The sequence below is a fragment of the Dasypus novemcinctus genome, chromosome 12, assembly GCF_030445035.2.
Source record: "Dasypus novemcinctus isolate mDasNov1 chromosome 12, mDasNov1.1.hap2, whole genome shotgun sequence".
Lineage (NCBI taxonomy): Eukaryota > Metazoa > Chordata > Mammalia > Cingulata > Dasypodidae > Dasypus > Dasypus novemcinctus.
The window spans coordinates 17913458-17925770 of NC_080684.1; the positions used below are offsets into that span (position 1 = coordinate 17913458).

General features: G+C 39.3%; 1 protein-coding gene across 1 annotated transcript; it reads right to left on the reverse strand.

Annotated features, from left to right (window-relative positions):
- Positions 1–11105: 11105 nt before the first annotated feature.
- LOC101424719 (olfactory receptor 8S1-like) lies at positions 11106–12032 on the reverse strand. The gene has a single exon (XM_004453753.1). The coding sequence runs from the start codon at positions 12030–12032 to the stop codon at positions 11106–11108; it is 927 nt and encodes a 308-aa protein (XP_004453810.1).
- Positions 12033–12313: the final 281 nt, after the last annotated feature.

Genomic DNA, 12313 nt, shown 5'->3' on the forward strand with positions numbered 1-12313 from the left:
GACTAGGAGATAATGCAGTGTTATCCATCAGGACAATAAAAAATAAAAAAAAAATAAAAATAAAAAAAACAAAACAAAAGAGAAAAAATGCAAACTTTGAGGGTTAGGACATTCAAGGACCTCAGATGGACCTCAGGGCGTGATGGATTCAGGGATGGAAAGTCTGTGATATTGCAGACTCAAGAGGTGTGAGTCTCTGGGGTGTGGGCCACCAGGGTTTAGGGGACTCAGACCTGGCAATCTCAAATCTGGTTAACAGGGAGCCTGGGAGCACTGCAGTGCAACACAGCCTTCAGAGATCCCTGCAGCTGGGTGCCAGCCCTATGGGGGAGGTCACATCCGCAAACTCTGACCTCTGTTTCTGAACCCCGCAGTTCACCTTCTCACTCGGGTCTCTTCTGTGGCTGTATCACCAATTTGACTTCAGGACACCTCCTGCCCTGTAAGCCCCTGAAACGGCCACCTGGGGGCGTCTCTACACTGCAGCCAATTTAATGACGCAGATCAGTAGCCAGGCCCAGGGGGTGGGGCTCCAGCTGGAAACACCGATAACAGAGTCCAAAACCAAAAGTCCCACGCTTTGCAAAATATTCCCCTAATCGGCTTCCAGATGTCTCCCACCCTGCCAGCCCCTGAAACAGCCTCCTGGTGACGTCCCTTTATTGCGAGCAATTTAAGGCAGCTGCAGATCAGCAGCCAGCCTTGGGGGCGGGGCTCTAGCCGGAAGCTCTATTGTTTGTGTCAGAAATCAAAAATTCCCCACCTCACAATAAAACTCCCATTTGTCTCCCCAAATTGGTCTGCGAAGGCCTCCTGCCCTATTAGCCCCCCAATAGCCAGCTCAGGGCTTATGAATTCCCCAGTACCACAGAGCCTCCAGGAATCACAGCTGCAGCGCTGGTGCCACGGCTCCGCCCCCCCCCCCCAGGAGGGAGCGAACCGTGTGCAGCCCCCACCTCCATGTAATAAAGCTTCAGTTTTATCTTATACATGAATTTTCTCTGTTACCTTCCCATCAAATCGATGTCCAGACACCTCCTGCCCTGTAAAATCCCGAAACAGCCTGGTCCTGAAGAATTTCCAACGATGCCCACCCGCTTCTTTGCAGGAGAGATTATCAAGTGCACTCACTCAGCCACCATCTTGCCCCGCCGAAATCCCATTTAATTATGAACCTGCTATTTATCCTCTGGCTTTTACCCCAAACACGATTCTGGTTATTTGTTTTTCCCATTAGACTCAGAGTAACAAATTCTATTTGTGTTGGTATAGCCCATGAATTAATCCTTATTCCATTTTGTTTTTCCCCATCATTGCTATGTATTAATTAAGAATCATCCCATATTCCAAGTCCTTCTCTGGTCTCAGATCTGAGGTTACCTCTCAGTTTCATCCAGTGGTTAAAGTGTAGTCCAAGCAGTTACTTAGCCTGTGTTAATTTCAATTATGCAGTGAAGAAGAGGAGTCAAGTGAAAAATATTTCATGATGCATTTCTCATTTCTGTGCTTATAAAGTCCTGTTGAAATAAGCAATTTATTAGACATCTGCATCAGCAATGTGAAAAATGAAATATCTATTCAATTCCATTGACGTATTTATAAACACTGCATTTGGCTGGTAAAATATGTGCAGACCATCCCTTCATTTTACCACATTTGTTCTCACTGCAGACCTGGCTCACACAATCTTTCTACAAGGCAGGTAGTTGGTGGAGGGGTAACGTATGAGACCTCTGTGTGATGTTACGTATGTTTATTTTGTAAGTTCGCAATCTTTACTATATACTTATTGTTTATGTGTGTTCATGTATGAATGATATACTATGATAAAAAAAAAAGAACTAGCTTTGAATGTGGAAAGATGGTAATGGTGTTCTAAAAAATACGAATGAAAAAAGAACCTTATTATATCTTCCTTATTCATGTTATTTCTCTGTTTTAGCCAACCTGTTATGCTGAAAATGATGACATAGAGGAAAAAAGAAATGAGCAAGCCAGATTTCCACTTTCTTTCAGTCCTTCCTTACGTATCAGTCAGCTGAAGGTAGAGAGTGTTGATAGGAAGTATGCATGTCAAGAAGTGAAATAAAAACAATTGAGCTAATTTTTTGTTACATTTCCACAGTTGATGAAAAGGAGAGGTTAGGTACAAAATTCGAATTGTATTATTTTGTGATTCTGGTAAACAAGTAAAATATTCTTATAATTGCATTTAAAACTGGCATTGTGCCATGAAAAGATAAAGGATGAAATTTATATTAATAATTTAATTTTTATTTTTTCTTTCCTTAAAACAAAATTAAATATTCAGGAAAAATAACATGACAAGTTGAGACAAAGTTCACAGCTCAAGGGAAATTTGTTTATTTTAGTACCCTTAATGGAATTTTCACTCCTGCTTTTAGAACAAGGGACCCTGCATTTTCATGTGCACTATGACTTGCAAATTATGTAGCTGGCCCTGGTGACAGAATCAACTTTGCTACCATCCAAATTTTTCCTTATTTATGCCTTTCTTTTTGGATTATATCAGAAGACTATGGGAGAGAAATGAGGATAGAGTCTAATTTCTCGACACAAACTTAAGGTCATTTGGTCCTATCTCTTGACATGCCCAATAATTTTTATTGAAAACTTGTACATAAATATGTATGCAAAATGACAGAGTATAAAAATGAAGTGATTATAACAATTTTGTAAAAAAATTATAAAGGCCTCAGATGATAGTATATTTCACCAGGTAGTATTTATAATTTCTATACTAGGCAGATAGTGTGTGGGACTTAATACAATTGGGACTGAGTTAAATCAAGTCTAGGTTGTAATTATTTAGAATTCCTTCTGTGCCTAGTCTCTGCTGTTTACTAAGGTGTGGTCGTTAAAGGTTTCAAGTGGGAGCCTCATATGTTTACAAGACTAATCCCCAGGTAAATTTTTGTGTCATTAGCCCTGAATAGAAGTAGACACTCTGTTTTTATAGCTTTTTCTTAGCTTCAGAATCTCCTGTGCTATGCTTCAGATTTGGCAAATATCCTGAGAAGAATACTACTGATCATTTGCTTAGGGTCCTTAAGTCTTTAGTTTTGTCACTTCAATTTGTGTAACAAAAGTTCTGCTGAGTCTCTGGAGCTAAATGGGGTCTTTCCGCTGGGGCCATCAGTGATCCTTAGCCTCTTTTCCATGCCCAGAATCAGCAAATCACCTGATGGAAAGCATTGGGTGGCATGAATCTGTTACAAACCGCCCCATATTACCTGCTCCAGTGTGTTTTACATACATATTACACACACACATGTAAGTACAGGAATTATGTTTACTGATTGAGGTGGTTTTGGTGCTATGCACCTCTCAAAAACAAGCCCTTAAATTTACTCCCTTCCTGTGGGTGTGAGACAATTGTAAGTATGACCTTTTGATGATGTTACTTCAAAGATGTGGCCCAACTCAATTAGGATGACTCTTTTTTCTTATTATTGGAGTCATTTATAAGGAGAATGAAATTCAGACAGAAAGAAAAACTGCAGAAGTTGAAAGTTGACAGAACCTGAAGGGAAAGGGGGAGACCAGGAGATTCAACCATGTGCATTGCCATTAGATACTGATGCCCAGGACCCAGGATGGCCAATAGCCAATCCCAGACTGCTAGTCTTGGAAAGAAATAACTGACATCAGGCCTTGATTGGGCATCTCCTAGCCTCGAAACCATGAGCCAATAAATTCCTGTTTTGAAGTCAACCTGTTATATGGAATTTACTTTGGTAGTCAGAAAATTAAAACAGAGTGATAATTTACATATAGTAGAATTTAACTCTTTCAAAAATACAGTTTGAGAATCTTTGACCAATATATAAAGTCATATAAAAAGAAGCAAACTCATCAGAAAATATTTTCAATAACCCCAAAGTTCCCATTTTGCCCCATTATGGTAAATTTTCTCTTTCAACCCCTGGTGGCTACTGATCTGATTTCTGTTCTATTCCTTTTATTATTTCCAAAATGTAACGTAAGTGTAATAGTACAGTATGCTTTTTTGCATGTGGCTTCTTTCATTTAGCATAATGGTTTTGAGCTTCATTCATATACTTCTATGTCCTAGTACATTGTTCCTTTTATTTTTCCTAGTTGTTTTCCACTGTATGGCAGATCTGAAACTTATTTATTCATTGACCACTTGACAGATATTTGAGTTGTTCCATTTTATGCCATATGAAAAAAGGTCTATAAATATTCAGGTACGGATGTTGAGGATATCTGTGCTTTCAATGCTCCTGCATAAATAACTAAGAGTGGAATTTCTTGGTCATGTGGTAAGTATAACTTTAACTTTATCAGGTGTGAGTCAGGGATCTCCAGGGATACAAAACTGAGAGGATTTATACACGCACACACACACACACTATTAAATTTACAATAGATATTGCCCATGTGTCCATGGGGATTGACAAATCTGAATCCTGTAGGGTAGGCTCAACCCGAGAACTCTAATGAAGGGGTTGCTGATTTCTCTAGGAGAAGCTGGCTGGCTGGCTGAAGTAGAGATGAAAGTTCTTTCAGACTGCTGTAGTATCAGATCTCCCTTTTAGGCTTTCAACTGCTTGGATGAGACATCTTTCATTGCTCAAGGCAATTTCCTCCAATATTAATTGTAGATGTAATAATTCATGGATGCAATCAATTAACTAATGATTTCAAGTCATGAAATATCAAAGCAACAATCAGACCAGTGCTTGCTTGACCAAACAGTGGGAAAATACAACCCAGCCAAGGTGACATATGAACTTAACCATCAAACCAAAAATTACCAAACTGATTCCTCTAGTGGCAGTGCTATTTTGAATTCCAGCAAATAATGTATATGATTCCAGTTGCTCTTGATGTTAGCCAATATTTATTTCTGCAGTGTAGTTACATTTTGTCAGTTTATAGGGTGTAGTGGCATCTTATTGTGGTATAATTAGCAATTTCCCTAATGGCTAATGATGTTGAACACTTTTCGTGTACTTATTTGTCATCTCTTTTTCTTCCTTGGTGACAAGTCCATTAATACATTTTGCCTTCTTATTGTCTTGCCTTCCTTTTTATTACTGATTGGTAAGTGTCTTCACATATTCTGGATATGTACTTCATCATTGATATGTTCTGTGATACTTTCTTCCTGTCTGTGTCTTTTATTTTTATTTTATTAATAGTGCCTTTGAAGAGCAGAAGTTTGAAATTTTGATGAGTCCCACTTCTAATTTTGTTTCTGGTTCATACATTTTTGTCATATCAAAGGATTTTTGCCTAATCAAAGGGACAAAACTTTTAAAATTTCTTATTCTTTTCTCTACACCTGGATACCTCAACTGGGAATGGGAGGCATGTAAGGAGATTGATTGGTGAGCACTGGCATCTGAGATGGTAGCTAGCTAGCAGCCAAAAAGGAAAGCCTGTTTGTTCAGTTTGATTATTTTTTTTTTGCAGTTGTTGTTAATTTTTTTCTTTCTGTTTCTCTCTTTTCTCCTTAGCTTATTTTTTTTCTTTATTTCCTTTTTCCCTCTTACCTGCATTTCCTTCCTTCCACTTTCTCTTGTTAGGATCTCATTTTATTTCTTCTTTTCTTATCCTTCTGGTCTATTATTTTATGCTACCATTTTTGCCTCTTTTTTTATTCCACAATTTTTATTCTTTTTTTTTTTTTCATTTCTCTCCCCTTCCACTCCCCCACCCCCCATTGCCTGTTCTTTGTGTCTATTTTGCTGCATCTTCTTTGTCCACTTCTGTTGTTGTCAGCGGCACAGGAATCTGTGTTTCTTTTTGTTGTGTCATCTTGTTGTTTCAGCTCTATGTGTGTGTGGTGCCATTCTTGGGCAGGCTGCACTGTCTTTCATGCTGGGCAGCTCTCCTTACAGGGCACACTCCTCGTGCATGGGGCTCCCCTATGTAGGGGACACTACTTGTGCGCATCAGCACTGTGCATGGGCCAGCTGCACACAGGTCAAGGAGGCCCAGGGTTTGAACCGCAGACCTCCCATGTGGTAGAAGGGCACCTTAATCACTGGGCCAAGTCTGCCGCCAATTTTTATTCTTAATCCTTTTTATGATTATTTACTCTGATTATTTATATATTTTTTCTTTGTCTCGGGGTTCTTTTAAGGTACCTTTTCCATCTCATTTATTATTATTATTTTTCCTCTTCTCCTTTCTTTCCTTTTCTAAGGTCTTCATATTTTTGGGAGAGAACATAAAGAAGTACAAGAATATAAAATAAGTGGAACCAAGTGTCAAAATGGGACTTAACATAAAACAAATCAAAATAAAACTCTAGAGTAGAAAGAGAAGATAACCATCTGAATAAGCCCATCAATATATACATAAGCCCAGACACAAGCTAAAAATTATAAGCCACACTAAGAAAAAGGAAGACATGGCCCAGAATAATGAACAAACTAAAAAAACAGGAGGAGATGCAGAATGTGAATAACTAATCGAGGATGTGCAAATATCATGAATCAACTTAATGAATTGAAAGAAGAGATAAAGGATATTAAGACACTAGAGAAACATACAGAAGAAATCATAAACACACATAAAAAGATAACATATCTGATGGTCATTATATTAGGCAGCAAAAAGGGTGATGATGCAAAATACCAGAAATTGGTTGGTTTTGAGAAGAGTATTTATTTGGGGTAGGAGCTTACAGAAAGCAGGCCATAAAGCACAAGTTACTTCCCTCACCAAAGTATATTTCCATGTGTTGGAGCAAAATGACTGCTGATGTCTGTGAGGGTTCAGGCTTCCTGGGTTCCTCTGGGCTCAGCTCCTGTTTTCTCCACAAGCACAGCCATAGACTATCAGGTGAACAGCTCTGTCTCTTTGTCCGGGGCTCCAGCTTACGACTTCAGCATCAAACTCCAACATCAAAACTCCAACATTAAGAACCCTTAGCTCTGTTCTTTGCCATGCCTTTTATCTGTGAGTCCCCGCCCACCAAAGGGTAGAGACTCAATGCCCTAATCATAACTCAATCATGCCCAGGTTACAGATCAGATTACAAACATAAGCCAATATCTCTTTTTGGAATTCATAATCATATCAAACTGCTATACTCAAACTTCTGAATTCCAAAAAGACATTACAATATTTGAAAAAACCTTAAATCACTAACAATGCAAGCACTAAATCATATCCCAATCATTTTAAAGAAATACACTTTGTCTTGGGGCAAAGTCCTGTCTGCTACAGACCTCTAAAACTTACAAAACAATTTATCTTTTCCCAAAACACAAGTGGACAGACAAAGGATAAACATTTTATTACAATAAGGAGAAATTGGGAAAGTCATGGGTCCTCTATAGTTCAGTAAATCTGCAGGGCATCCTCCATTCACTTTCAGTCTGAAAGTCATTCTGAAAAGGATGGTTTATCCTCCTTGGGAACCTACCCTTTCCTCATGCTTGCATAATGGCTATTTTCTTGGTTCCACCTCATTAAGCATCTGGGTGTTGACCAAGCTACAGATGTCTCCTTCCATGAGTGTTGGGGTGATTGCCACACCTCACCCAATCTTTGGATTAGAGTCTTAACCCCCTAGTACAGTAACATGAAGACAACATTCCCCCTAACCTTTGGCAAATAGACTCAATCCTCTCAGAGCAATGAATTGACCACCTGGCCTTCCTTAATCCATGTGGAACAGGTCCACCCCTCTCAGAACTGTGGGGTGTAAACCTAAACCACCATAATCCTTGGGGAATGTGTTCCACCCTCTCTGCACCCTGGGGTGGCAAAAACTCTCCCAGAACTTTGGACAGGAACATCCACACTCTTCAACTGCTGGGGCAAACTCACCCTCCCTGTACACATGAGTGGGGTCCTCTCTTGGCCCAAGGTGATGTCCTAATTCCAGATCTCAGCTTCCATAGTTTTCCTCTTAAAGCTTTTTCTTTTTAATCTTTCCTTTCCATGTCCTTTTTATTCTAGGCTGGCAGTGGTTTTGTTCTAGGCTGTATGAATACAGCTTTCTCAAAATGTTGATTTAGCATGCAGGAAGCAGGGGTCCAAGCCATCAGATAGTAAGACTTTCTGCAAGTCTTTCTTAGATAACTGCATCTTCAATCTTGATTTACCAGTTCTAAGTTTAGTTAATTCCTCCAATGGGGCACTTTCATCTGGAAGCTTGCAATGTTTCTATTGAACTGGAAGTCAAAATTGCCATCTGGCCACTATGGGCTCCTCTTACCTCTGAGTCAACAGTCAAAGAAGAGAATTACTGTACTGGCTAGGCTGACTATAAAGGGGAAATAGGATTGCATCTACATAATGGGGTAAAGAAGAGTTTGCCTGGAATACAGGAGATCCTCTAGGGCATCTCCTAGTACTGCCATGTCCTATGATTAAAGTCAATGGAAATTGCAACAACCCAATCCAAGCAGGACTAACAATGGCCCAGAATCTTCAGGAATGAAAGTCTGGGTCACCCCACCAGGCCAAGAACCACGGCCAGCTGAAGTGCTTGCTGAGGGTAATGGAAACATGGAATGGGTAGTGAAAGAAGGTAGTGATAAATATGAACTACTACCACATTACCAGTTACAAAAACAAGGACTATAATGGTCATGAATCTTTCTTCCTTGTTTCATTATGATGATGATTATATATGTACACAAAATGAATTTCTTTGTCTTCTTCCCCAAACTTTCCCCTTATATAACAAATTGTATCCATTTCATGTCATAATATTTGAGGATGAAAAGTTTGAGAGTGAATATTACCCAAGAACTTGCACCCTATTCTATATGGAATTAATGTGTTTCCAGTTGTATGCAGGAGAGTTGAACATTGTTAGGCAGAAATATATATATATATATATATATATATATATATATATATATATATATAATTTATTTATTTATTTATGTGTATGACTATTATTGTTTTTACTTAGAGACTAAATATGGTTTAAGATAATCTGTATGGTTGCTGAGTTGGCAAAGAGTGGACTGTAACCATTAGGCTATTGTGTCAACTTGACCAGGTAATTGTGCCCAGTTGTTTGGGCTGACTGTAATATAAGGGCATGTATGGACTTTAGTCGCCATTAACTTTACTGCATCCGTAAATCATAGATAGCTGATTATAATTACATCAATCAGGGACACTGCCATCAGCAATGAGTGACACTTAACCCAATCAGTTGAATCCCTAAAAAGGGAAAGTGATTCCCTTTTAATGTGAAAAACTGAGAGAGAATTTCCCAATTCATCTTTGGACAGCCAACATCTCCCAGAACTCATCTAGAATCTTCATTGGACTTTAATCTGAGCTTCTGGATGCAGGCTGCCTGTGGAGTCTGGACTTGTACATCCCCATGGCTGCATAAGAGAAACTCTGATAAATCTCTTACTATTGACAGACATCCTGTGTTGATTTTGTTTTCCTAGAGAATGCTGACTAATACAGTCATGAATGGCACAATGCAAGAAACTGAAAATATGCTGGAAGCACATAACAGCAGATTTGAACAGGCAGAGAAAAGAATGAATGAGTGATATAGAAGATAATACATCTGAAAACACACGGATAGTAAAACAGATAGATAAACAATAGAAAAAATTCAGCAGGGACTCAGGAAATTCAATGGCAATAAGAAATGAAAAAACATGTGCACTATAGGCATCCCAGAGGGAGAAGAGAAGGAAAAGAGGGCAGAATGAGTGTTGGAGAAAGAAAGGCTAAAAATTTTCCAAGTCTTTTGAGGGACATGTATTCACATGCCCAGGAAACACAGCACACTCCTAACAGTATAAATCTTAACTGGCCTACCACAACACATATATTTATCAATTGTCAATAGTACAGGACAGAGAGAACACTGCAAGCAATAAGAGAAAAGAGATATATCACATACAAGGGACGCTTGATAACATTAAGCACTGATTTCTCATCTTAAACACGGAGGCAAGAAGGTAATGGTATGACATAGCTAAGGTGCTAGAGTAAATCTACTAGCCAAGAATTCTGTATCCAGCAAAGCCTGCATTGAAAAATGAGGGATAGTTCAAAGTATTTGCAGATAAACAGAAAGTAAGAATTTGTTAAAACAAGGAACTTGCCATTAAAAAAAACATTAAAGGGAGTTCTGCAAATTGAAAGGTAAAAACATGAGGAGATTGTTGGAGAAGAGTATAGAAGGGAGGATTATTATTAAGAGTAACTAAAAAGATAAAAAGAGAAATAAAAACAAAATATGATGTATGTAGACCTAAAGAAAAAATGACAAACATAAGTACTGCTTTGAACAGTAATAACATTGAAAGTTAATAGATTAAATTCTTCAATCAATAGACATAGATTGGCAGAATGGATAAGGAAATAAAATGCCATCTACATGCCATCCCATCAATATGCCATCTACAAGAAACTTACCTTAGACACAGGGGCACTATATATCAGTTGTGTATATGGCTGATATTCGATGTGACCACCCAGCCCACTAAACTGAGATAGAATGGCCTGTTCAACAAAAGGTGCTGGGAGAACTGGATATACATAGCTAAAAGAATGAGAGAGGATCACCATCTCACCTCCTATACAAAAAGCAACTGGCTCACCGTGAATACCCTAATGGATCCTTTACTTCCTCACATGTACTGTCTCCTCTGGATGCTCCCTACGCTAGGCCTAGCTCTCTAAATCCAAATCTCTCAGTCGGTACTATTGCACCACCATTCACTCCACACTTCTCACCTTCTCAGAAACAACCAACGGCCTTGATCTAGGGTCTCTTCACTGATGGTTTGGGAAGTTGGTGATTTCATTTCATGTGGCTAACTGTTTTGCATAGCAAACACAAACAAGATGGTAAGACCCATTAATGCAGCCAAAAGACTATGCAAGTAAAATGGTTGAATTACTATAACATGGTCACTTGATATTTTGCTCTGCCTCTATGGAAAAATTAAACTGAACTACACTTCCCCACCTCCTCCTTGTAGATTTCTAAATGTGAAATTACCTTTCTGCATCCAATATGAGGAACAATCAGGAAATCTCTTATACTCAACCCATTAGATACCTTTCTTTAATAAACTAGCTACCCCTCAATCTCTGTGTTTGAATGGCTAACATTGAAGATATTTTCTTAAGGTTCTTTTCACAGCTGCTTTCACCTCATTGTTTTTTAGGCTATAAATGAGGGGATTCACCAAGGGAGTAACCACACTGTACTGTACAGAGAAGATCAATTCCAATGGTGAGCCTGAGACTGGCATAAGATAGCGCAGAAAAGCTGAGCCATAAAATAGGAGCACTATTGTAAGGTGGGAGGAGCAGGTGGAGAAGGCCTTGCTTCTACCTGAGGAGGAGCTGATTCCCAGGATGGTGGAGACAATGCGGGCATAAGAGTAGAAGATCAGGAAACTGGTTCCAAATCCATAGAGACTTGAACAGAGCATGACTGTAAAACTTGGGGACAGATCAGAACAGGAAAGAGGGAAGAGAGAGGGAAGATCACAGCTGTAGTGGGGGATGATATAATCTCCACAGAACTCCAAGTTCATAGCTGAAAGGATGTTGAGGAGTGCATTCAAAAAGCCCAGGCCCCAAGAACCCAAAGCCAGCCTCTTACAGAGCAGGCTGTTCATCACCTGGCCATAGAGCAGAGGATGGCAGATGGCAGCAAAGCGATCATAGGCCATCACTGCCAGCAGGCCAACTTCAGTGGCTCCACTCATGAACAAAAAGAAGACTTGAGCCAGGCAGCCCTTCACAGTGATGGTTTTTTTCTGAGACAACAGATTCTCCAGCAGCTTTGGCACTGTGACTGAAGAAAAACAAATATCCTGGAAAGAGAGGTGACTCAGGAAGAAGTACATGGGGGTGTGGAGATGAGGATCTGCCCTGGTCACCAGCAGCAGCATCAAGTTACCTGTCATGGTCAGGAAGTAAATTTGCAAAAACAGCACAAAGCAGAGAGCCTGGATGTGTGGGTCAGCAGACAGACCGAGGAGGATGAATTCATTGATGGTGCTATGGTTCTCCAAGGCCATTTAGAGAGGATTTTATCTAGAGAAAAAAATAATAGCAAATCTGAACTCTCTTGGCCATACTTAATTATCAGAGAATGGGGGTCACATCTCAACTGGGTTATATTTCACATCTGCCTTTAAGATTGTTTTCTATCTTTCTTCCTGGTTTGATGAACTGCTTCAATTCCTAACCCTGGTTCAAACCTGCAAGTATGTTAACTAATGGTTCATCTTCTTTCTCAGAGATTGTTAAGAAATTCACAGTCTTTCTGTGACCTGGATCATTATTAATGTAGTGGGTT